Genomic DNA, 26,370 nt, shown 5'->3' on the forward strand with positions numbered 1-26,370 from the left:
CTCGGTCCCTCCTCCTCCTTCCCCAACACGCACACGCTCAACGCGGTATAGTGCAAAATAGTGCGGCGCACTCATTTGTTGCGCGCGTTACTTTTCGCAATGTCCAGTTTCATTCGGTTTCCCAGCACGGAGGTGCGAGGGTGCTTCGAAATCGGGTTGGTTTTTCGATTGGGGGTCCCCGATTTTTTTTCAAGCTTTGTATAATGTTGAAATATGTTTTACGTTTAAAAAAATCGAATAAAAAATTACTAACAACCAAAAAAAAACGATTAGTGACCCTGGAGTGTTAGAAAAAAATGGAATCGGTTGAAAGCCAACAAAAGCCATTTAAAGAGTCCCAGAAAAAAAAGTATTTGCAGAATTGTCAAGGCCCACAGGGGGAGAGCCCCCCCGCCCCCCTCTCAAAATTCATGGTTGTGAAACGCAGGTTGTCGGCCGTTTTATTTTGGAGCTGCTATTTGCGGTGTGTGTGTGTGTGTGTGTGTTGGGAGTGAGTGGCGGTCGGGGGGCAATTTAGGAGAATCTCCAAGGTGTAACCAATCGAATCATAATAATAATTGATTTAAGAATTATCGTCATTCTCATCTTGTCCTATTGATGTTGATGATGACGATTATTATTAAAGACGTCACAAAAATGATGCTTGTTGCCGTAATATGTATTTTTTTATTGTGATTCTTCCAAAAAAAAAAAAAAATTTTTTTCGGGGGATTTGATTGTTTTCCTAAGTAACCCTCATTTATCTTGGCAACAATTTCCCCTGCACGTGGCCTTTGGGCTCCGATCGAAGCTTCTTCACCTTTGGCGCAATACCTGTCGTGTGTGCGCAATGACGCCGACGTCGGGGAGCGCAGGCACAATTTGTTCATCTTTGAACTACAAAATAATAATACATCCAAATCAAGAAAGAAATCCAAGAAAAAGGAATGTTCCGTTTGTCCATCCTGTCCGGCAATCATGCAGTGTTGATATAGAGCCCGATGCGAATTCGAATCAAATGCAATATATTATCGAGAGTGTGCACTTGTTTTGTTTTTTTGACGAAAAAATGTAAACGTATCTCCTCTTCAGGCTCAGAGCAACAAGGACTGACCACGAAGCCTCTTTTCCCGGGACGCCCCCAGCTCACTCTGGCCTGTCTGCCTTCCTTCCTGCAGCCAAAAAATGAAAAAGGAGGAAACACGACTCGGTCCAGGCGAAGGTCAAAATGGAGTGCGAGCGTTTTCTTGCCAAGGTAATTAACCGCTAATTGGGCGTCATTTGTCTGAAGCAATGCAATAGAGAAAGGTGTTGGCTTCATGGGCCTGGCCTGCAAATATGAGTGCAACACACACTCACACACACACACATACAGAAAAAACGCAAACACACCGGCCGCTAAGTTGGTTTCTTCTTTCATTCACTGTTTGTCTAACCTAATCGATCTGGACCTAGTCAATCGATCAGGACAACGGCTGATTGGCAATCCCGCGCAATTTCCTCGCCCTCTGAGGGGCTCCAACAAAACCTTTGCGCAGCACATTAATTTTCGCATTATTTGGTCGACCTGCCTTTCTTTCGTTTTGAATTGGTCGCTGACTGGCAGAATGTATTGGAAACGCCTGTGTTAGCAAATAAGTGCTCATGTAATATCAAAACTGATCATTATTATTTTTTAAATAATTACGCGAGTGGTTGTGCAAGTCGCGTGTAAGCGTTGAACGTAATATTGTGATCATAATCATACCTAACGTCAATGTTTCGAACTGGTCAACATATTCCCACCCTCCCCCACCAACATTCCAAACCAGGCTCCCGAGAATAATAATCGCTATTGATTAAGATTATCGATTAGCGATTACCGTCCGCATTTCACGTCCACTCGTGCCGTGGAAACATCCCGGGGCGATTTCTGCGCAATGAGTGGAAGCCCCCTTTGAGTATTTCAAATCCAAGAGTTGTGTCAATTGCTGAAAATAAATTATTATTATTATAAATAATAATAATAAATGTATTTTTATTATCGGTCGCTATAATAATAATAATAATAATTTATTATTTAAATTAATAATAATAATAATCATAATTTATTTTATTATCGGTCGCCATGATAATAATAATAATAATAATAATAATTTATTATTTAAATTAATAATAATAAGTATTATTATTTTATTATCGGTCGCTATAATAATAATAATAATAATTTATTATTAATATTATATATTCATTATTATTATTAATAATAACATTGATAAGAATATTATTATTATTATTATTATAGTTGTTGTTGCGAAACGCCCTTTTTAATATTCCGACTTCAGCTCACCAACATTACGAATAACGATCCTTCTCGCGATAAGAGCATATATACCTGCATATGCATTCGGTGTGTTGCGGTTACCGAGCAGCGAATGGATGCGTGCGCGCCATGCGGCAAACTGCATTCGCTCCATCATCGCAGATCTTTAATAGGCTCCAACACAGAGCCGCCTTTATTTAGCCAAAAAAGCAGACGGAAACCATTCCCATATGACATGTCGGCTACAGGCCCAAGGCACCATGTGGAGGCCGGCCCACCGCTCGGGTTCAAATGCACGATGACGGAGTTTTCTCACATTCTGCGGAACAATCGAGCAATAATAATAAAAATAATAATAATAGATTTCAACGTTTCAATATAATCAGAATGACTGTTGCATCATTGCATGCAGGCAGAAAAAAATATTTGAAGTTAAATATTACCTGCAACTTGGGGACTGCACTCGAAGCCAAATTGAGGGTTGATAATTCCTGCCTGCAGGAACACAAACAACAAACAAACACACACACAGACAGGTGCAGAGTCATGCTTACGCAGCCTGCAGTCCACTTCCCTTGCACGCACTTTTTTTTTTAAACTATGTTCAATTTTATGTATTAGTTACGACAAACCGAGTTCTGTGACGCTAACAGAATGTTTGGTTTTGGAGGAGAGGAGGAGGAGGAAGAAAAGGGGGGGGGCATGCATGCGTCAAACAGCTGCTGGCTGCTGCATTGCTACACACACAAGAAATTAGCGGCGGTCCACCCCCCCCCTCCCCCTCCCAATCCCCCCGCCTCTCCGTCACCCCCCAATACACACACACACAAACACACACACATGCACTTTTTTTGGGTTGCCAAAATTGCTTTGCAACCAGTCTGCAAAACAATAAAGACAATCTCATATTAATTAAAAAAAAACATGAATTCCATATATTAATAATAATAATAATAATAATAATAATAATAAAGCTTGACATCTTACCTGGTCGGCTGCAGAGAAGCGCGTCGCCAACTAAATGCACGCCGGTGCTGGCAGCAGCAGAGCTGGGTGGGCTGGAAGCTGGGGCTGGGGTGGGGGTGGGGGTGGGGGGTTTGGAGTGGGAGGGGGGGGGGAGAAGGTGCGAGTGTGAGGAGAGAGCAGCATGTGGAGGAGGTAGAGGAGGAGGAGGAGGGGAAGAGATAAGTGATCTAAAGGGGAGACGATAGGACAAAAAAAAAAAAGTGATGATGATGAATACATTGGAAAGTTTTTTGGCCCCGACGAGGGTGTCAGATTGAATATGGAGCTGTGCGCATGTGCGAAGGTGTCCAAACTGACAATGCTGGTGAGATGAAGATAGTGTTGTTGCTGCTTCTGGGCTCACGGTGGACGACGAGAGGAATCTACAAGGCGACAAGATGAGATCCAAGGCGAGAGCAAGAAAACTGGCTAAAAGTAAGGTCCCGCTTCTTGTTTTGGTCGTTTTTCCTTCCCGGTTTGGAAAACAAAACAAAAAAAAAACAAGGAAAAAAAAGTCGCGCTTCTTGTGCGTCCCTGTCCGGTGTCAGAGCGCGGAGATGGGGGGGGCGGCTGGGGGGCGAATCTCTTCCGCCGCGCTGATCAACTTTTTTGGGGGGCGCTACGTTGCGGCTCGGACTCGGGCTAGTTTGTGTGCACTTTGCGGCGTTCGCTTCCCCCCGAGCGAAACTTTGACGCCGGTGCTTTCACGATTGCGGCTTTCAGATTCGCGCTTTGCTCTCACTCTCGCTTTTTTTTTTTTTTTTTTTGCTTTATTGGTTCCTGGAAGTTACGCGAAACTCGCCCAAATGCAAACGAGTGTTGTTCTTCTCCTAAATAGAACCCTTCCAAGTCTTGTGAAAGCACACCATTCCCAACTTGTAGAATAGTGGGCGCTGTGGTACTGTCCCACGGCGATGACCATTTCCTCACCGAGGCGTGCATTTTATTTTATTTAATTTTTTTAAAGTGTGTGTGTGGGGGGGGGGGGGGGGGGGGTGAGGAGAAATCAATATTTTGTGCGTCGTTTGTTTTGCAACGCTCTCTCTCCGTTTGCATACACGCACATATCGCCCCCCCCACCCTCATCCTTTTAAACCCCAAGGGTACCCCCACCCCACCCCCAAGGGAGTACCAATCGATAACTCAGACAGAAGCAAACAACCACAAATTTATATATATATATATATATATATATATATATATATATATATATATATATATATATATATATATATATATATATATATATATATACATACACACACACACACACACACACACACACACACTTTGCTTCTCGTTGTTTTCTGCGTGTTTTCATTGGCTCTCGTGTCTTTCTGATATTTTATCCGCCCGTTTGCTTGCGCCGTTTGCGAGCATTTCATTCAAGCGACTCATTAAGAAGGTGATGAGCTAATGATGCTGATATTAGTGGCCTAATGTGTGTGGAGGCCTGCTGGCAACCAGCACTGTTTGCTAGATGGCATTTGAACACAGATGCACATGTCCCAAATTGAACAGAAATGCAATTAATGCAGCCTTGGGTTTATTAGTTGGGTCTCGTTATTTTAAATGCTGATTGAAAAAAAAAGAGATCATTCTTGGGTGTCCTGAGAAGCTTTTTTTTCACTGTAACTGGCAACATTCACGGCATTTGATGTGGGCCTGAATGGCTTCGTTTTGTGGAGCTTGTTTGGCATTTCATTCACGACCGTAAAACGATACATCCCAAAAAATGTACGTATTATTATTTTTTTTTTTGTGTGTGTGGTCTAAATGTTATTTTCCCGTTTACCCATAGACTGAGATAAATCGTTCACCTTATTTCAAATCCCCCAGTCCACGATCTACTGCCGTATTCTCTTATTAAGCCCCCCCCCCCTCCCACACGTTCGCGAGGAGGCATTTTGAAAGTCTGAAGACCCAAAGAAAAGGGAAACGGCTAATTGCCACGCTTCGTGTAATTTCTTCAACACGTGTGGAGCAAGAGCGCCGCTCCTCGCGAGCACTTTAGTCCCGATCTGCAAACAGCCCCGAGTTGGTAGTCTGTTGATCCCGGTGCTAATGAACACAAATACCTGGCTTTGGGGAGCCCTCCTGGCGCAGACCCAACATATCAAGGAGAATGGACGGCGGGCAAAAACAAAACAATACAAAACAAAACAAAAGAAAACAGAAGGCCATTTCTGCATTCAAAACGAACGAGTGCAGCATTTGAATTGGACGTACTGAATCGTCAGTTGCGCATGCGCCTCGCGTGCCAGATTGTGACTTGCTAAATCCTTTTATTTTGAAGCAACTTATTTTCTTTGAGCTAAAGTCAATCCAAACAGGCATCCTCGCCAAAACGAAAGTAAGGCCGCGATACTCCGGAACTCTTTGCCTCCACACGTAGCGTGTCTATGTGTGTGTGTGTGGGTGTGTGTGTGTGTGCGCGCGCGTGCGTTTTAATACAACCTCACATTGATTTAACTGATTTGATTTTTGGCCCCGTGAGGAACTACAACGCCAATATTTCCTTTTGAGCCCTACAAAATAAATTAAATACATTTATTGATACACGCACACACACACAATACAGTACTGTGTGTGTGTGTGTGTGTGTGTGTGTGTTTGTGTGTGTATATGTATGTGATATATATATATATATATATATATATATATATATATATATATATATATATATATATATATATATGAGACATCTACACACACACACACACACACACACACACACACACACGAAGAACGGTGTGTGTGTGTGTGTTTGTGTGTGTATATATATATATATACATATATATATATATATATATATATATATATATTATATGACATCTACACACACACACACACACACACGAAGAACGGACAAAAGAGCAATAAAATGTGTATGCAAAATCTCCGTCACACACACGCGCGCACATTCACACTTAAAGTAAACAAACAGGAAAGCGTTCAATAATTGTGGCTGCAACTTAGCAGACGTTATCGATTCGCAATAGCTTGCATAGTCAGTAAATGGATGGATGGATTGATTATGATTTTGTGTGCGCGCGCGTGTTGAATGTGCACAAAACTCCCCCCATCGCCCTTCACACTTTATGAAACTCGGTGCATACTTTTACGACAGTTTGAAGCACAATGGCGATTGTTCTTGAAGGTGAAGCTGCTCTTTTGAACTTCGCCCATTTGACGATTGATTTGACGGAAGTAAAAAAACAAAACAAACAAAACAAAACAAAAGGCCAGAATGTTTTTTCATATCCAGTGTTGAATCCTGGCTGAAAGTTCCCGTCTCTCACTTGCTCGTTCTCCTCATTTCAAACTCTGCGCGCGCGCGCACGCACGCACACGCGCACGCCCTCTCGCGTTTTCGGGGGAAGGGCCGCTTGGCTTGTTTTGTGTCAGTAATGTAACGAGTCACTTTGATTTGCACATGCTATGTTTTTATATGATTAGCTTGCGGTCGCCATCGTCATTATAATCTCGGATTTCACTGGTTTGGTATTGTCAAAATGAAAACCAACATGTTGCTGCATTCACGCTTGATATCACGCTGTGTGCTCTTTGTCAACATCGGCGTCATTTGGTTAGAATAGAGAAGAGTTTCCCAACCTTTCTCCAGCCCAGGTGCCCGTTTTACATTAGCAAAATATAAAAAAAAAACAAATATACACCAAAGTCCTTGAAATCTGGGCCCGTTTAGTTGAACGCAAATGCTGATGCGGGCTACTTGCTGGAAGCCGTGACTTATTCCATGACAACAGGTGGATACGCAGGCTTTAGTGTCCTTTGTGTCATCCAAAGGAAGAGCGTTGACATGTTCTGCCTGTCACTATAGGGCGCAGGCTTAAGACAGATGAACAAAGATTTGTTTTGTCGATCAGGAAATAACGATCAGACCACCAAACAAACAGCGGGCTGTCTGCCAAAGCTGTTGTTTTCATTTGTCGCCCTTGACTATTGACAAGTTGGGCTCATTTTTTTTTTTGCATCCAGGACTTGCTTGGTCCGTATTGCACCAGTCTGTTTTATATTGCAGCTTGATTTATTTATGTCATTCATTCATTCATCTTCCAAGCCGCTTGATCCTCACTAGGGTTGCGGGGGGTGCTGGAGCCTATCCCAGCTGTCTTCGGGCAGTAGGCCGGGAACACCCTGAATCGGTTGCCAGCCAATCGCAGGGCACACAGAAACGAACAAGCATTCACACTCACACTCACACCTAGGGCCAATTTAGAGTGTTCAATCAGCCTGCCACGCATGTTTTTGGAATGTGGGAGGAAACCGGAGCACCCGGAGAAAACCCACGCAGGCCCGGGGAGAACATGCAAACTCCACACAGGGAGGCCGGAGCTGGAATCGAACCCGGTACCTCTGCACTGTGAAGCCGACGTGCTAACCACTGGACTACCGGGCCGCCATTTATTTATGTATTATTATTATTAATTTTTTTTTCTGCTGGGGTGCAGGTTCCTCATCCTGTCACATCTGCTCATGTTATATGGAGCCGATTGTGGATTTTGGGGGGGGCCTACAGGCTACTTCCCAAATGTGTTACCAGAGGATTTATGAAGGGAAAAAAAATCTGTTTCCATGTCTGCCGAATAAAATCTCGCTCACCGCGTCCACACTTGTTGTGTTCTAGTCTGTTGGATCATATTAAAACCCGCGATGATTTTGCCGCTTTGTAAATTGTGAAAGACTCACTTTTTTTTTTTTAATCTTGAGAATTTGAGTTCAGTTTTTGTCGTGGTTCTGCAGCATATGGTCTTCATTTGATTCCCATAAAGTGATACAAATACAGATGAATTGCTTTATGGAACCATAACTTGAGATGGATTGAAAGAGCAGATTCTTCCCACTAGAAGTAAATGTCCAGGTCTCATTTCTACTCAAATCCCCGTTGCAAAGCTTTTGTGGTCTCCTTCCTTCAATTTTGGTTAAATGACTGCAGAGAACAATATTTAATAAAAGAGAATGATGACTCACTTGCTCTCAATTTTGGCTATGCATTGATTGGAATATTTTAGTTTGACTTGCTTTTACAGTAGTTCTGCTTTCACCCATCCACTGATGTTATTTGTCTCCAAGAAAATACTTTCATGGTGATTCAGTCACTGTGTCATTGAAGGACCCCCCCCCCCAAAAGAAAAAGCATTTGAGACAATACAGTGAATGTCTGAACGACAGGCACACATCTACAAAATAAGCGTAAAGAGCTAGCATAAAATTTTTGGTATTAATTTAACAACAGTGTATATTTAATTTATTTTCTTATGGTGGTTGATGTTTTCAGTGATGTAAAGATGGAACTGCATCTTATTGAAAGTTGTTTCAAATCCAGTGGTGCCGTGGAGTTTTTTGATATTCGGCCCGTCGTTCATTTTATTTTCTGCCCCCAATTGCGAGATAATATTTTGGACACTAGTGTGGCATGCGGGCTAAGGTCGGCAAGTGTTTGCACATGGTCCGAATGTAGATTATTATTTTTTTTTGGGACATGGTTTGGTCTAAAACGGTCCCAAAGACGTTGGCCAGATGATCACCAACAATTTTAATGGCTACAAACTGAAATTTTGAACCAAGAACAATAATTTCCTACCTTTTTGCAAGCTTTGCGAAGCCAAGACATTCATTCATTCATTTTCCGTACCGCTTGATCCTCACTAGGGTCGCGGGGGGTGCCGGAGCCCATCCCAGCCGTCTCCGGGCAGTAGGCGGGGGACACCCTGAATCGGTTGCCAGCCAATCGCAGGGCACACAGAAACAAACAACCATTCGCACTCACACTCACACCTAGGGACAATTTAGAGTGTTCAATCAGCCTGCCACGCATGTTTTTGGAATGTGGGAGGATACCGGAGCACCCGGAGAAAACCCACGCAGGCCCGGGGAGAACATGCAAACTCCACACAGGGAGGCCGGAGCTGGAATCGAACCCGGTACCTCTGCACTGTGAAGCCGACGTGCTAACCACTGGATTACCGGGCCGCCGCGTCAAGACATTCCCAACAAAAAAACATTCGCTCCGCGCGCCAACACTGGCGGCTCAGTGAAATAGCGGAAATAAGGTTTGCTAGTGTTTGCGCCTCTCACGCATGTTGTTTTCACCAGTGTTCGTTTGAGGTGATGAATGATCGCAGATGTTCAGGAACAATTTCTATGTTCTCAAACTGTTTTTTTTTTGTTGTCGCAAAGAAATGTTGCAACAAAATTGTTGTTTGACAAACAAACGACATTCGCGACATGCTGACATACTTGCAAATCGCCACCGCTCAGTGACATACAGATTTTGACAATGAATGATGAGTTTGCTTGGTAGTGATCAATTCTTTAAAAAAAAAAAAAAAGTTTGCGGCTGTTAAATGCCATTCCAAGTTAACGTTTCCCATCAAACTAAACATAAACCAAAGAGAACAATGTATCAAAAATAACAACAGAGCTTTGCCTTGACAAAGTGCAGTTAGCCTTAATGCTAACAAGCCAAGGAAAAATACATAGATGGGCTAAAAAATATAATGTGCTGGTGTTCTAAAGCTTTAAGGAAGAGATATTTGAACACTTATGGTGCAGCAACATCAGAAGGCAAACAATACAACAATACTTATCTAAAAAAAAAAATCGTTTTTTTTTTCTTCTTCATGGCCGTTTAAGCTAGGCTACTTGCTAACGCACAGGACCAGCCATGCATCTTCAAGAGAACATTACACACTACTAACTTTGAAGCCAGATCTCATGAACAACTCCTGAACTGTCAAGAGATTCATTGAACATATTCTACGAATTATTAGACCACTCTAAGAGATTTCAACTCACTTTGCTCAAAGAATAATGGCAGCATACAGTATATAGTAAAACTAATGAGATATTTGGATTCACCAAAACTTCACTAGATGTTGGTTACTTTATGTTTTTTGGGGTTTTTATTTATGAAGACCAGTGTTGTACATGTCGTTTTTTAAATTGAATGTTTAAGAAAAACACATATGAAAATTATTTGTTGTTGTTTGGTGGAAAAGGCTGGAACAGATTAATGGCCTTCCCTTTCATCTCAAGGCACCACGATATTTTGACTTCCATGGGTAGTAAGTCGTAAAGTAATCAAAGGAAATATCAGTCGCGTCTCGAATAATTAAATATATCATTTACATATGTAGGCGCCCCGGTAGCCAAGTGGTTAGCACGTCGGCTTCACAGTGCAGAGGTACCGGGTTCGATTCCAGCTCCGGCCTCCCTGTGTGGAGTTTGCATGTTCTCCCCGGGCCTGCGTGGGTTTTCTCCGGGTGCTCCGGTTTCCTCCCACATTCCAAAAATATGCATGGCAGGCTGATTGAACACTCTAAATTGACCCGTGTGTGAGGATCAAGCGGCTCGGAAGATGAATGAATGAATTAATTAATTAATTTACATCTGTATATGCAGGTGTACCAAATGTGGTGGCACGAGTGTTGGTTAAATGCTTTTTGTAAACATGTTCCCTGTCACGTATCGTTAAGCGATTGCAACCGATGGTCCCGATGACGCTTTCGAAAACATTTCAGCTTTCCATTTTGTGGTGAGGTCATATTGCACATCCAAAGTAATGTGCCAATATACTGAGTGACTGAACTCAAGCACACACACACACACACACGCACACACACACACATAAACATATAAACACTCAAGTTCAAGGTGACAGATTTAGAGTCAATGACAGGATTTAACCTGAATCCATCACAAAGCGGTAGAGGGTGATTGTAAATGTCATCCAAAGAGCAGGAGTCGGCAATGTTGCTAGCTAAGTGCGTGCGTGTAGGTGATGGAGGTCCTGTCACTGCTCTGCCTCTCGTTCCGTGTGGCGCAACCATGGGTGGGCACCTCCGCGACGTGCACACGCGCTTCCTTCTGCAGTCCGGTGCAGTCGTAAGTTGCGTATTGAGTCGACATGCAAATCCCACCAACCATTAAGCTCTTGCACATGGCTCCAAATCCCATTCATTCCACTGATACGCTGACCTCACATTATCCAGTTGGCAAATATTCCGCCTCCCCGCCTTGCTCCATGACCTCATCTGCCGTGTTTGTGAAAACATCATTTGGCAGTTTCAGATATTTCCCTGATGTTTTCTTTAGTGCACCCCCAACCCCCCTCTCTACCCTCCCTCTTCTTCCTCCTCCCCCTCCTCTAACCTTAAGTTTGGCAAACGGGGCAGAGCCTTTTGTTAAAAACAGCAGAGAAGCATTCGGTGAACACGATGCAGTTATTCAAGATAATGAGGAGCAATTTCGCTGCCTGGCAGTTGACTTAACTTGGCATCTCGGAGCAAAAAAAAAACCAAAACAAAACATTTGTGTGAGTGTCATCACAAACAAAATGACTCATCTTCACTTGCACTGCAAGCTTCTCTCGTTCTGCCCTGTGAGGGTCTGGCATGGGTTTCGCACCACCCACTGTGAAGCGGTGCGCGCCGTTTGCCACACGAGGGGTGGGGGGGGGGGGATGTGTGGAGTCCTAATGAGCTTGTTGTCGGAGCCCTCATGATTCCCTCCACGTCGCCGTGTCCCGCGGGTTGCTCAGCATTGTGACTAGTCTTATCGGGGTCTAATCCCGATTTGTTTGCTATAAGCCAGGTCACTTTTACCCTCTTTCTGACATTTTTTTTCCCTTTTATTTCTTCATTTGTCCTCACTCTGATCCGCAACCCCCCCCCCCACCTTCCCCCACCCAATGCCTCGTTCATTCTGTCTCGGGAACGTTTTGTGGCAGTTCGTTGAGACTTGTTTTTCCCTTGTTGGTTTGTGACCAGTGCAAAATTCAGATTGACCAGATGCAATTCACACGAAATCACTCATTTTCTGGGATCCTTGCCCTCATTAGAGTTGCTGGGGGCCTTCCCGGTTCCCTTGATTGATTGGTCCATCTTTTTTTTTTTTTTTGGTTTTGTTTCCGTTATGGCGGCCCGGTAGTCCAGTGGTTAGCACGTCGGCTTCACAGTGCAGAGGTACCGGGTTCGATTCCAGTTCCGGCCTCCCTGTGTGGAGTTTGCATGTTCTCCCCGGACCTGCGTGGGTTTTCCCCGGGTGCTCCGGTTTCCTCCCACATTCCAAAACATGCGTAGCAGGCTGATTGAACACTCTAAATTGTCCCTAGGTGTGAGTGTGAGTGCGGATGGTTGTTCGTCTCTGTGTGCCCTGCGATTGGCTGGCAACCGATTCAGGGTGTCCCCCGCCTACTGCCCGGAGACAGCTGGGATAGGCTCCAGCACGCCCCGCGACCCTTGTGAGGATCAAGCGGTTCGGAAGATGTTTCCGTTATTGCTGCTTCATTGCAACATTTCGAGATTTCATGCAGTAGTTCAGTATCGTCAAGTCAAGAGTATTTCTCGAGCACTTTCAAACAGCCATCGCTGCATACAAAGTGCTGTACATGGAGCGATTTAACATGCACAATAAACAGTAAGACGAATCGGTAATAAAGGCGGTAGAAAGCACCAAGCAGTAAAATCAAGAACAAATCTAAGTCATGCTGAGTCGAACGCCAAAGAATACTAGTGAGTTTTGCTCATCCACATATCGTCCGCATATATTAGCGCTCTGTTGACAAATTAATCACCATTACTGTATACTCCACCGGATTTTCGTTTCGCGCAGCCGCTTTTTTGCTGGCCTACCGCCGTCCACCCTGCAAATAAATGTTGTCTCCCGTTAAGCCTGCGGCCGAACGCGACTCAAGTGGACCATTGCGAGAAAAAAAAATTCCAGTTGGCCACTCTTTGGCTCGCAGCGAGCCCGGTGCGCCGGGACTGAAAAACTTTGACTCTGTATCACATTTTGAGGCTTTACATACAATTTACTGTCCTTTATCGTTTTTCTATCGACCCACAAAAATATGAAGCGGTTGTCAAAAAAAGAAGCAGATGGCTGCAAAGTGGAAAACAGGCACAAAAAAAAATCTTAAACAGCTAACACCTAGCTGGGTCTTGCTTACGCTGAAAACATGTTTTTTTTGGGGGGGGGGGGGGGGGTTGGGGGGGGTCACCGGCGATTTTGAATTGCAGCAAAACCAGCGTCCGACAGTCGGCTTTGCGCGGCGTTTACTGTGACCGACAGTCAGATAAAAATGGCCACTGTCCTTCCACTCGACTGTTTTTGTTCGTTAGCGTGTCGCGTCGTGTGCGTAGGATTCGCCCAGTCTGAATACGCTACGTTCAGTGCAGCAAAGTGTTAACCTTATATGACAAATGTATTTTCGTGTCAGTTTTTTTTTTTTTGTTTATGGCTGCCCACGAATATTTCTCAGCCTGTGGTGTGGGGAAAATGTGTTTTCGCCCAAAATAGCCGCCCGCGTACGTGTGGACATGTCGTCAGTCACAGCCTGGCACTGCTGATGATGCTCATCCTGTCCAGATATGATAAGCCGACAAACTGCTCTCCCCCCTGGGCTGTTTGTCTGTCTGCCCCCCGAAATAGCCCAGAGTGTGTGAAGGCAGCGTGGCTCTCAACTCCCTCAGCCTTCCATCTTCTTTCATCGAGCCGCCCGGTTCAAAGCCTTGGCTCCGTCTTCACTTCTATCTCGTCTGCTTTTCTTAACCCTCCCCCCTCCCCCTCCCCTCACTATCGTTCTCACCGGGTTTCATCATTACCGCAAAGATGGGTTCGCTGTGTCTCATTAGAGCGGATTAGAGACATCTCCGCGTCTCCGCGAGGGCCGAGTGGGACGTTTCTGTTCTCTGGTCAAACCCCCCCCGGCCCCTTTTCTCTCACAGATCAAGTTCTTTGATTTGGACAGATAAAGACCGCTTTCATGTCGGCGGGGACGGTTGGCGATTACACTGTCAGGCCCGTCGTTTTTTGGTGGCTTTGACAAATTTGCCGCCCGGGGTGGGACGGTTGCGGTTGTTTTTGTATTTTTTTTTTAACTGGCCAGACGGCGGACAAGAAGATTCACAGTAATTGAGCTGTCATTATCCAGTGACCCTGCCAGGGGCTGGAGCGTAGGCCTCAGCAGACCTCCTATTTGTTTAATACTTGGGATAACTTTCTTTGTGACTATGATGGACAGCAGGGAAGGAGGCTTGTTGGGGGGGGGGGGGGGGGTTGGGGGGGGGGGTGGAAGTGGGGTGTCAGCTCGCAGATGAATGTCTCTACTTATTTGGGCGCCTCTCTTCAGCGCTGCTCTCCATGAAAATTGGCTCTGCTAACATTACTGATGTAAGTTTCTTTTCTTAGCGCCATCACGCTGCAGCGTAATTAGGCCCATACAACTGGCTGCTATTTATTTATAAAAGAAAGCTGTTGGCATGTTGATTACAAAACCCCCCTCCCGCAGAAAAGTTCCTTGAATAGTGTTTTTCATTTCAATTAGGTAGAATGCGGTGCACGGGATAAAGGGACAGTATGAAGTGTGCTCTCTCAGTACACACAGATTCTCCGATTCGTAGCAATTTAACGCGTTTTGTGTGCTTAGGAATGCCCCCCGGATTCATTTAGCAAAACTACGGCTTTAACAGTGCTTGGGAATGAAATTTATCATATGCCGTTCGGAGTTTTGCAAATGCCGATGAACCAAAAAAAAAAAAAACTCATTGAAAATCTTTGTAAGGAATTTCCGAAGAATTAAAACTATCCATCCATCCATTTCCGAACTGCTTGATCCTCACTCGGGTCGCGGGGGGTGCTGGACCCTATCCCAGCTGTCTTCGGGCAGTAGGCGGGGGACACCCTGAATCGGTTGCCAGCCAATCGCAGGGCACACAGAGACGAACAAACCATCCACGCCCACACTCACACCTAGGGACAATTTAGAGCGTCCAATCAGCCTGCCATGCATGTTTTTTGAATGTGGGAAAAAAACCCGGAGCACCCGGAGAAAACCCACGCAAGCCCGGGGAGAACATGCAAACTCACACAGGGAGGCCGGAGCTGGAATCGAACCCGGTACCTCTGCACTGTGAAGCCGACGTGCTAACCACTGGGCTAACGGGCCTATGTTTAGCATATTGACAAAACCCGAGATGGGAATAAGCGGAACCATTCAGTCGCTTTTTCATTTTGGCATTTCATATTGACACAATATTGGCCCCTTAAATTGACTAACAGCTGTTAAATTTGACGGAAGGGGTCCGGCAAAGTATGAACTTTCTTAACCCTGCAGACAACCGAGGTTACAATATTTCAATATGTTGTTTAGTATTAAAAGCACCGGAAATGCGTTTTGCTCCTTTGCTCCCGCTGCAGTTGTGATGCACTGTACGTCTTGTCAGCGAGGTACCATGGTGAACATGCATTAATATTTTAAAAAAGAAAAAAAAAATGGGGCGGCCCGGTAGTCCAGTGGTTAGCACGTCGGCTTCACAGCGCAGAGGTACCGGGGTTCGATTCCAGCTCCGGCCTCCCTGTGTGGAGTTTGCATGTTCTCCCCGGGCCTGCGTGGGTTTTCTCTGGGTGCTCCGGTTTCCTCCCACATTCCAAAAATATGCATGGCAGGCTGATTGAACACTCTAAATTGTCCCTAGGTGTGAGTGTGAGTGCAAATGGTTGTTCGTTTCTGTGTGCCCTGCGATTGGCTGGCAACCGATTCAGGGTGTCCCCCGCCTACTGCCCGAAGACAGCTGGGATAGGCTCCAGCACCCCCGCGACCCTAGTGAGGATCAAGCGGCTCGGAAGATGAATGAATGAATGAATGAATGAATGAATGAAAAAGCATTTCCCCTGATCTCATTTTTCTAGATGGACAAAACCTGGCATTTGAGCAGGGGTGTGCAGACTTTTTAAAAATTTTTATTTTTTGGATTCACCGCAGCAGCAATGCCGTCCGCCATCAATTTTGTTTTCTCAAATACTTGACTGATCCAAATTTAATGAGTCCGATTTTGACAAATTCAGCGTTTCCTGTGTTCAAACTCGAAAAGACCTTTGAAAGATGCAACGCAGTCCATCCGCGATAGCGATGGAGGAAAGCCTCTGTTGGGATAGAATGTCGCTATTGGCCAAAAGGTTATGATGGATGAAATAAGAGCCCGCCTCCCCTCATTAACCCAAAGTCGGATTGGTTTTGAAGCGACGAGTTGTGTTGGAATGTGTGTGATCATGAGTGTGTGCGCGCACTTGTTTGTGTGTGTGTGTGTGTCGATGTTGGAGGGGTCTTGACTAAAACATTTCAAGATGGCCCATTAGCCGCCGCGCTCTTCCCTTTTCCCGACACTCGGATTCCTCTGCGCTGACCCCCTCCGTCTCCCCTCTCCACCTCTCAGCCCCTCCGTCCCAGAGGGCCCCCCCCCAACCTCATCCTGCCAAGTGTACGGTTCCAAAGTAACGACGAAGCAGCCTGCGTGTGAAAATATTGAATTGCAAAAACATCCTGGGTGACAGGGTGTGTGAATGGAGCTTTCAGCACCGAGTGCGGCCCGGGCCCTGCGCTACTGACTGACGGACAACAAATGGCATTTTGTGTCCGGAGAGTGGGGACTCGGCAAAGAAAGAAAGGAAGAGGAGATGGAGAGGAGGGGGAGGAGGGGTGGAGATCTTGAGGTTCTTGAAGCTCTTCACCGAGAGGCCCTAAATGTAGGTCTGAAATGCCTTATCACATGACCCGTCTGACCTTTGCCCTCCACTCAGCGGAGGCTGTCAGAGTCCTCTCCAACTCGGGGCACAAAGCCCCCGCAGCCTCAAAGGCCAGCATTCAGCCTCCCGCGCGGCCGTCTTCCCAAGGTAAATAGGTAAAAGTAATGTCACTGACCTCCACTTTCCCCCCCTCTCACTCGACACGAGGGGGCCAAATCTCTCGATTGTCAAAAGTGGAAGGGGGGTGGCCCTTATCGTGCCGCTCAATCCGCCATCGCGTGGCCTCCAACTTGATACGCGTCGCGATGCGCGGAAAACCGGCGACTCCTTGAAATGCCGAAAATAGGCCTCGTGGTTGGTGCACTGGGAATCAAGTTGAGTAACTTTGTCTGTCTGTGTTGCGGGGTGGGCACGGAGGGTGGGGGGGGGGGGGGCTTGGTCGGCCAACATGAGTGGATTTCTGATGCCTCAGAGGACTGACTGGGTCACAGCGTGACCGCAACCCACACACTGACACCCCTCTCGCTCCTGGTCAGTCCAAGGATTCTTTCTTCCCGTCTGTTTTTCTCCTCCTCTGGAACACTGCAAGTTCTCTCTTTCTCTCCCCCCCCCCCCCCCTTTGAAAAGATGCGGCGTCTTTGTCCGGCCCGATAAAGGATGCCATAGTTCCCCTTTTCCCCCCTTCTTTGTGTCGCAAGGCTGGCGGCTCCTGTAGAAGTGCAAATGGTATCCTCTCGGAGGGGCTATCCCCGCGGGCCCCGAAGGACCCCACTCTCCCTCGTTCTCTCTCTCTCTTTCAGGCTTGGCTAATTACCACCCCCCCCCCCCCCCCCCGACCCTCCACCATCCCCACCTCGCAGCCCCCACCAGCTCCCCGTTCTCTGCAAGCATGGATGGCACATTCCCACAACCAGCACCTGGCCTTCTTTTCTCCTGGCCTGCTTTGATGGCTGACACCCAGACCGCCCCCCCCCACCACCCCCTCCCCTCCCTCATCTTCTTCTTCTTCTTCTTCTTCTCCCACTGCCTCATCTCTTTCTTCCCCGGCGTCCCTTCCCACTCCTCCCTCGCTTTGGCTCTCATTAATAGAGGTTTTAAATTGCTTTCTGACCCCCCCCCCCCCACAACAAACTGCTGTTGTTGAAAACGGAGATGCTGACGAGGGAATGGCGTGCAAGTGTGCAAACGGGCCGAAGGACTTGTAATTTATGGCCATCTGTTTTTGAGATAGGGCGGCCCGGTAGTCCAGTGGTTAGCACGTCGGCTTCACAGTGCAGAGGTACCGGGTTCGATTCCAGCTCCGGCTCCCTGTGTGGAGTTTGCATGTTCTCCCCCTGGGCCTGCGTGGGTTTTTTCCGGGTGCTCCGATTTCCTCCCACATGCCAAAAAAACATGCATGGCAGGCTGATTGAACACTCTAAATTGTCCCTAGGTGTGAGTGTGAGTGCGAATGGTTGTTCGTCTCTGTGTGCCCTGCGATTGGCTGGCGACCAATTCAGGGTGTCCCCCCCGCCTACTGCCCGAAGATGGCTGGGATAGGCTCCAGCACCCCCGCGACCCTAGTGAGGATCAAGCGGCTTGGAAGATGAATGAATGAATGAATGTTTTGAGATAAATCCATCACCGCGAATAGCTCGGGAAGATTCCTTTCATTTCCAATTCTTTTGGGTTCCACCACCAGGTGTCCCAAAACTTTTGCCATCACCTCCAGCATTTCATATTCGGTAGATTATTTGCGACAACCAACAGAATTATTATTTTTTTTTTATATGATACGCAGGACTACGTGATCCTCGTTTCGAGAAATGCGACGGCTTTGACAATTTGACCACAGCGGCGGCCAATCCAGATGGACTTGGCTGTCGCTGCAGCGTTAATCCACTCGCCCCGTTCCTAACACAAATATCTAATTAATTGCATATTTGCTTTCTACCGCCTGCGGGCCGAATCAATAGCCCCCCCACCCCCCCGCCCCCAGAGGATTTGGCCAATTCATAGCTGGCCTTTGTGGCGTCTGGCGATCCCAGCGAGGGCGCTCGGGACAGCTTTCTGAGGAAAACAAATAGCTCTATTACACTCTCGCATCCGCGTGAGCCAACGGCTCTCCTCTGGGACTCGGCATCAGTTATTAATCGGACCTGCTCTCCACATGGTGAACGGATTGTTTTTCAACATGGGTTCACCTGACCAGGCCCGGCGTGCCGGCGATATCGCAAAGCTTCCCTGTGAATTTTTATTTTGATGACGCAACACAGCACAAGTCATCATTACAAAGTCTTACTTGATGATATGAGATGATTTTAGGTGTACCTCGACATGTGGATTTAAACTTTGAGTGGCGCTTTCACCTCGTCGCTACTGAGCCCGCTTGTGTTGAACGTCGCGTTCCTTTTTTTAACGCCGGCTGGAAAGCTCGGAAAGAATAGTAGGCAAGCCATTCGCGCGACGCTATGCATTCAGATAACAACGAAACATTGCATCATGCGGTTTATGTTGAACTAAACAGCTTTTGGCAGTCTTTGTAATATGGTCAATTATTAAAAAAAGCAGTAGTCCAGTGGTTAGCACGTCAGCTTCACAGTGCAGAGGTACCGGGTTCGATTCCAGCTCCGGCCTCCCTGTGTGGAGTTTGCATGTTCTCCCCGGGCCTGCGTGGGTTTTCTCCGGGTGCTCCGGTTTCCTCCCACATTCCAAAAATATGCATGGCAGGCTGATTGAACGCTCTAAATTGTCCCTCGGTGTGAGTGTGAGTGCGAATGGTTGTTCGTTTCTGTGTGCCCTGCGATTGGCTGGCAACCGATTCAGGGTGTCCCCCGCCTACTGCCCGGAGACGGCTGGGATGGGCTCCAGCACCCCCCGCGACCCTAGTGAGGATCAAGCGGTACGGAAGATGAGATGAGATGAGATGAGAGATGAAAAAAGGTTTTGGTTCTAAATGGGGCGGCCCGGTGTTCCAGCAGTTAGTGCGTCGACTTCACAGTGCAGAGGTACCGGGTTCGATTCCAGCTCCGGCCTCCCTGTGTGGAGTTTGCATGTTCTCCCCGTGCCTGCGTGGGTTTTCTGCGGGTACTCCGGTTTCCTCCCACATCCAAAAACATAAAGGGCAGGCTGGTTGAACACTCTAAATTGTCCCTAGGTGTGATTGTGAGCGTGGATGGTTGTTCGTCTCTATGTGCCCTGCGGCTGGCAACCGGTTCAGGGTGTCCCCAGCCTACTGCCCTACGACAGCTGGGATAGGCTCCAGCATGCCCCGCGACCCTTGTGAGGAGAAAGCGGATCAGAAAATGGATGGATGGTTCCAAATGAGGTCAATCGAATGCAGCGACCTTTCTGTAGTGACATGAAGAGTGGGCGCGTTTCTACAGTTTCCCCAAGTTAAAACAATGATGGGGTGTGTGATGAAAACAAGTTTGGCAACCCAAACTTGACCCCGCTCGTTACAAATTCCTTTTTGCCAAACAGGAAATATGTTTGCCTGCCTGCCTGGTACCATCAGCAGTCCGTACAGACTTGGAGCCGGAAGAAATAATATAGAAAAAAAAAAATAATCCACCCTTGAGCAAGCCGTCTCCAAACTGCTCAAAGCCCGTTAGGATTTCGTTTACTTGCATTTGTCGGGACCTGTGACGCACGTATCACAAATGTATACGGCGGCGTGAGAAGAAAATGAATAAGATAAGAATAAGATATCCTTTATTTGTCCCACACTGGGGGAAATTTACAGCCTTCCAGCAGCCTTGGTGATTAAAAATAGTCGTACAGAACGGAGAGTTCATTCATTCATTCATTCATCTGCCCGCTTGATCCTCACGAGGGTCGCGGGGGTGCTGGAGCCTATCCCAGCTGTCTTCGGGCAGCAGGCGGGGGACACCCTGAATCGGTTGCCAGCCAATCGCAGAGCACACAGAAACAAACAACCATTCGCACTCACACTCACACCTCGGGACAATTTCGAGTGTTCAATCAGCCTGCCACGCATATTTTTGGAATGTGGGAGGAAACCGGAGCACCCGGAGAAAACCCACGCAGGCCCGGGGAGAACACGGAAACTCCACACAGGGAGGCCGGAGCTGGAATCGAACCCGGTACCTCTGCACTGTGAAGCCGACGTGCTAACCACTGGACTACCTACCGGGCCGCCCAGAACGGAGAGTTATGTAGCAATAAATGTGTTTGTCAGGGGGCGGGGCCGCTCCCCATGCATTTCGAGTGACAGAATGAACACTCAGCAAAGATGAAGCCTGCGTTGGACGGTCCGCGCGCCGCGCACACCTAGACCTGTTCCACTCGTCTGGCAGAGTTGGGATTACCTCTGCTAGTCGAAAGGTAAAATGAAAGTGATTGGATTTAGAAGGGGATTTCTACATGAACGTGATGGGGGGGGGGGGGACAGGCAGTTGTTAAGCTAAATGGTTCATGGTGTCATCATTTCTTTGCTGGCGTTGCTTGTTATGCAGCCTGGATCATTGTTAGTATCTCTCTACTTGCTGCTGCCCCCCCCCCCACTCCCCCACCACCACCACCACCAGCTGCAGCTGCCCTGCCCCGTACATTTCACACATCATCACCTCCAGGACATGTGATGATGTCATGAACTGGGCTGCTTGATTCCTCTGCCATTTTGGTCATAATGAGCATCACACCAAATGTCAAGCAGCGCGTCACACACACCAAAAAAACGTTTGAGTGATTTTTTTTTTTTTCCAGGAGACGCCATTTCTGCACTTTATACCCTTTACATATCGGCCTACGGTACTTTCATTGAAACTGCGGATGCCATTGGTGATCTCAGTTGTTTTGGCTATTGGGATTAAGACCGTGACAATGTGCATAAGGAGGTTTGTCGGAATAAGAATGAAATAAGGGGGTAGGGGCCTGAGATCTTCCTTTTAGACTTGCCAGAAGAGGCTTCCCATTACCCCGCATGTGTCGTTCTTGACATCTTTCCTCATCAAGTTTTAGCACATCTTCTACAGCCCCATCGTAAATCTGACCAGTTTGAAAAACGGCCTCTTCTGCGGTTCGTCTGTCTTCACGGAGGTTCCCAAGATTTGCGATTGCCACTTAAGATGCTATTCCGACGACCGCGTGCGCGCTCCCCCCCCAACGGTCTCGCCGTTCAAGTCCACGTCGGCGCTCTGCCCGTTATTTTTCTTTTCCGGATGGCCGGCATTGTTTCGCCGGGCTGTGCCCGTCTTTGCAAATGTGTTTCTCTTCATTTTCCGGATGAGCGCACACATGCGCTCACAGAGGCGTTTTGTTTTTCAACAGCACCGAGAAGAGCTGTAAGTGTTTAAGAATGGCAAAGCAATTACAAAAGCGCACTAAGGAGGCAACGGGGGGAGGTTCGGGAGTAGGAGGGGAGAAAAAACTTTTTCTTTTTGCAGCGAAATGCCCTTTTTTCCATTGATCATGTCCAGTAACACAAGAGTAGTGTGAGACGGAGGCATGATCTAACTCGCTGTGGCAATCCGTCAGTCCCTCCGTCCCCTTTTTAATTAAAAAAAAAGAAGTTTAAAAAAATTTTTGACACCTGACAATTGCTCCAGGAAGGATCCCCGGAAGAGAAGGGCACTTAATTTTTTTTTTTTTTGCGCAAAACAGCAGGGAACTTTGATTTGAGGTTCTTCTGCAGCACTTGGCAAGAGCCTGACCCAGCACATCTGAGAGTACTTTGGTGCAATAACAGCAAATGTTTGTCTTGTATTGTATGGCACGCTGCTGGAGGAGCGCTAAAGCCCCTTCTTCCAGCGCCTAAAGCGCCTCTTAATAAAATAGTCAAGAATAACTCCCCAACCTTAATCTTCCCCTCAGATTACCGCACTCAGGGCGGGAAATTAGCAGCAGGCCCACACGCTTCCCGCTTTGCTTGTCATCTTTCATTGACACAGTTATGGCTGGATTTGCGCTCGCCGCTTCGTTTTCATTTGCATCTGAATCGCGTAGCGTGGAAACTCACTCCATCCCTTTGTCCTCCTCGTCCGTGCGTGAGGCCACAGGAACTATCGCGGGCAGGCAGGAGGTGGCTGTTTTATGAAGTCGGCATTCGAGGCAACGTGTGGCTGATAGGTGGCCGCGTTTTCATGCGGTTCGGTCTTCATCGGTGCAGAGATGCGTCCCGAAACAATTACCGATCGATGGTGTGAGGCCTTTTAAATGGATTTGCTTTGGAGAAGGCGAGTTGGAGAGTGTCTCTGTACAATTCAATAAATGTTTGGAAACTCATTCATCATTTGAAACTGCTTTATCCTCACTAGGGAGGTAATGGTGGGTGGGGGGGTGTTCCGGAGCCTGTCCCAGCTGTCTTCGGGCAGTAGGTAGGGGACACCCCGAATTGGTTGCCAGCCAATCGCAGGGCACACACAGCCGATCAACTATCCACGCTCACACCTCGGGACAATTTAGAGCGTTCAATCAGCCTGCCAAGCATGTTTTTGGAATGTGGGAGGAAACCGGAGCACCCGGAGAAAACCCACGCAGGCCCGGGGAGAACATGCAAACTCCACACAGGGAGGCCGGAGCTGGAATCGAACTTGGTACCTCTGCATTGTGAAGTCGATGTGCTAACCACTGGACTAGCGGGCCGTCTTGTTTGGGAACTCATTCATTCATTCATCTTCCGAGCCGCTTGATCCTCACTAGGGTCGCAGGGGGTGCTGGAGCCTATCCCAGCTGTCTTCGGGCAGTAGGCGGGGGACACCCTGAATCGGTTGCCAGCCAATCGCAGGGCACACACAGCCAATCAACTATCCACGCTCACACCTCGGGACAATTTAGAGTGTTCAATCAGCCTGCCATGCATGTTTTTGGAATGTGGGAGGAAACTGGAGTACCCGGAGAAAACCCACGCAGGTCCGGGGAGAACATGCAAACTCCACACAGGGAGGCCGGAGCTGGAATCGAACTTGGTACCTCTGCATTGTGAAGTCGATGTGCTAACCACTGGACTAGCGGGCCGTCTTGTTTGGGAACTCATTCATTCATTCATCTTCCGAGCCGCTTGATCCTCACTAGGGTCGCAGGGGGTGCTGGAGCCTATCCCAGCTGTCTTCGGGCAGTAGGCGGGGGACACCCTGAATCGGTTGCCAGCCAATCGCAGGGCACACACAGCCAATCAACTATCCACGCTCACACCTCGGGACAATTTAGAGTGTTCAATCAGCCTGCCATGCATGTTTTTGGAATGTGGGAGGAAACCGGAGCACCCGGAGAAAACCCACGCAGGCCTGGTAGAACATGCAAACTCCACACAGGGAGGCCGGAGCTGGAATCGAACTTGGTACCTCTGCATTGTGAAGTCGATGTGCTAACCACTGGACTAGCGGGCCGTCTTGTTTGGGAACTGATGACACTAATTGTTGTAGTTTCAGCTGTTCAACATTCTGACGTCACCGCTGATGTAGTTCCTGCTTCGCAATGTGCCACACATTCTCGATGGGAGACGGGTCTGGACTGCAGGCAGGCCAGTCTGGTCATCGCACACTATTACAATGAAGCCGCGCTGTCGTAACACGCGCGGAATGTGGTTTGGCATTGTCTTGCTGAAATAATCAGGGCCATTCATGAAGAAGACTCATGGCGGCAAATGTTTCTTCAAAACCTGTATGTACCTTTCGCCATTAATGGTGCCTCCACAGACGTCCAAGTTCCTCATGCCATTGGCACAAACACAGTCCCATACCATCACAGATGCTGGCTTTTGCATCCAGAACAGCCCGGATGTTTTTTTTTTTCCTCTTTGGCCTGGAGGACACGACGTCCACAATTTCCAAATACAATTTGAAACGTGGCGGCCCGGTAGTCCAGTGGTTAGCACGTCGGCTTCACAGTGCAGAGGTACCGGGTTCGATTCCAGCTCCGGCCTCCCTGTGTGGAGTTTGCATGTTCTCCCCTGGCCTGCGTGGGTTTTCTCCGGGTGCTCCGGTTTCCTCCCACATTCCAAAAACATGCGTGGCAGGCTGATTGAACACTCTAAATTGTCCCTAGGTGTGAGTGTGAGTGCGAATGGTTGTTCGTTTCTGTGTGCCCTGCGATTGGCTGGCAACCGATTCAGGGTGTCCCCGCCTACTGCCCGAAGACAGCTGGGATAGGCTCCAGCACCCCCCGCGACCCTAGTGAGGATCAAGCGGCTCGGAAGATGAATGAATGAATTTGAAACGTGAACCTCATCCCATGTTTGCTTGTGAATGACTGAGAATTCAGGGAAGCTCCTTTTACAGCCAATCATGGCATCCACCTGTTCCCAGTTAGCCAGTCCACCTGTGGGATGTCCCAAAGAGGTTTTTGATGGGCATTCTTCAGCTTTCTCAGTCCTTTTTTGCCTGTCCCAGCTTATTTGGAACCTGTTGCAGTTCTAAAATTCTACCTTAATGAGTACGCAAAAAGAAATACAATGGATCATGTTTATCAGTTTGAACATGACATATTTTGTCGGTCATGTATTCAATTAAATATTGGCTGAAATGGTTCAATGATTTTGTTGTTTACGATGATACTAATGCAGCGTGTTATACCGGAGACAAATTCCTTGTGTGTTCTACATACTTGGCCAATAAAGATGATTCTGATTCTCTGATTCTGATTCTGATGAGCAAATTATTGTATTCTACTTTTATTTATACGTTTAAAACCCAACTTCATTGAAATCTGTGTGTGTGTGTGTAAAACCAGCACACTTTGGGTAGTGCCGGTCGCTTTGAGTGTAAATTTCCAAATGCACGCATGATGAGGCATCACGGATTTTGTGTGTGTGTGGGGGGGGGGGGGGGGTGACAAGTTTCAAATATTCTCCGAGCGTGTGTATGCTTTACTCCAACCGTTGTCGAAATGTGCCATTCGGTTATTCAAAGTGCGCCAAAATAGAGTGGCGGTGCGCGCCCGACTCACTCCTACTGGGGACACAATGCGCCACTGCATCAAACAGTCCAGATGGAAACAGTTCAAGCATGAGCTGTTGATTGATTAAGAACACGGGGCCCCAACCGCCGGTACCGGGCCGGACAGAAATAACTTGCCTTAATTCCGTTTTGTTTATTTCGGAAAACGAAAGGTGTTTTATTTTGAAAAATTACCGGATTCTCTGTTACATCCGTCTGTATCACGCCTGACTAACGTCAAGCCACGCTTCTCTGTCACGTGACCAATTACGCTAAAAACAAAACGCTTGTGCTCACAAAATGAGTAAAAGAAACTGCTGGAGATCGCAAATGACAGCGGGCCTAAAAGTACGTTCGAGACAACCGGATAAAAGTTATGGCTGAATACTCTGAGATCGCCACAATAGAACTGTTGATAGTTCCTACCTGTGTGAGGTGGGGGTTTTGTGCAGCAACGGCGACTAAAACAAAATTACGAAGTCGACTGGACATAAACCACACACTTGAGGTGTCATATTAACCCGAGATGGGACCGTCTGGTTGCAGAACATCAAGCTCGGGGCTGTGGTGAGTCGTCATTTTCATGCACTTTTAATTTGCGTTGTATCGTGTTTTGTAGGCATTAAACATAACCATAGCGATCAGAGAGTTGCGGCCAGA

At 47.3% G+C, this 26,370-nt stretch overlaps 1 protein-coding gene and 1 long non-coding RNA gene across 11 annotated transcripts in view; one reads left to right on the forward strand and one right to left on the reverse strand.

The window, feature by feature from the left end:
- Positions 1–2,444: 2,444 nt before the first annotated feature.
- On the reverse strand, positions 2,445–3,296 carry LOC127596617 (uncharacterized). The gene is made up of 3 exons (XR_007961508.1): positions 3,269–3,296; positions 2,725–2,776; positions 2,445–2,600 (listed from the first exon to the last, which is right to left on the reverse strand). It is a non-coding gene; the product is annotated as an uncharacterized LOC127596617 (long non-coding RNA).
- A 139-nt stretch (positions 3,297–3,435) lies between these two features.
- The window catches only part of prdm16 (PR domain containing 16), a 219,485-nt gene continuing 196,550 nt past the window's right edge, over positions 3,436–26,370 (forward strand). For 2 of the 10 annotated variants that reach the window (XM_052059146.1, XM_052059156.1), the window contains exon 1: positions 3,439–3,721. In XM_052059146.1, coding sequence (XP_051915106.1) covers positions 3,685–3,721 — 37 coding nt within the window. In that variant the 5' untranslated portion in view covers positions 3,439–3,684. Of the gene's footprint in view, positions 3,722–26,370 lie in introns of all 10 variants that reach the window. The other 8 variants (XM_052059145.1, XM_052059147.1, XM_052059150.1 and 5 more) reach the window with 7 other exon arrangements.

The sequence above is a fragment of the Hippocampus zosterae genome, chromosome 2 (assembly GCF_025434085.1).
Source record: "Hippocampus zosterae strain Florida chromosome 2, ASM2543408v3, whole genome shotgun sequence".
NCBI classification, from domain to species: domain Eukaryota; kingdom Metazoa; phylum Chordata; class Actinopteri; order Syngnathiformes; family Syngnathidae; genus Hippocampus; species Hippocampus zosterae.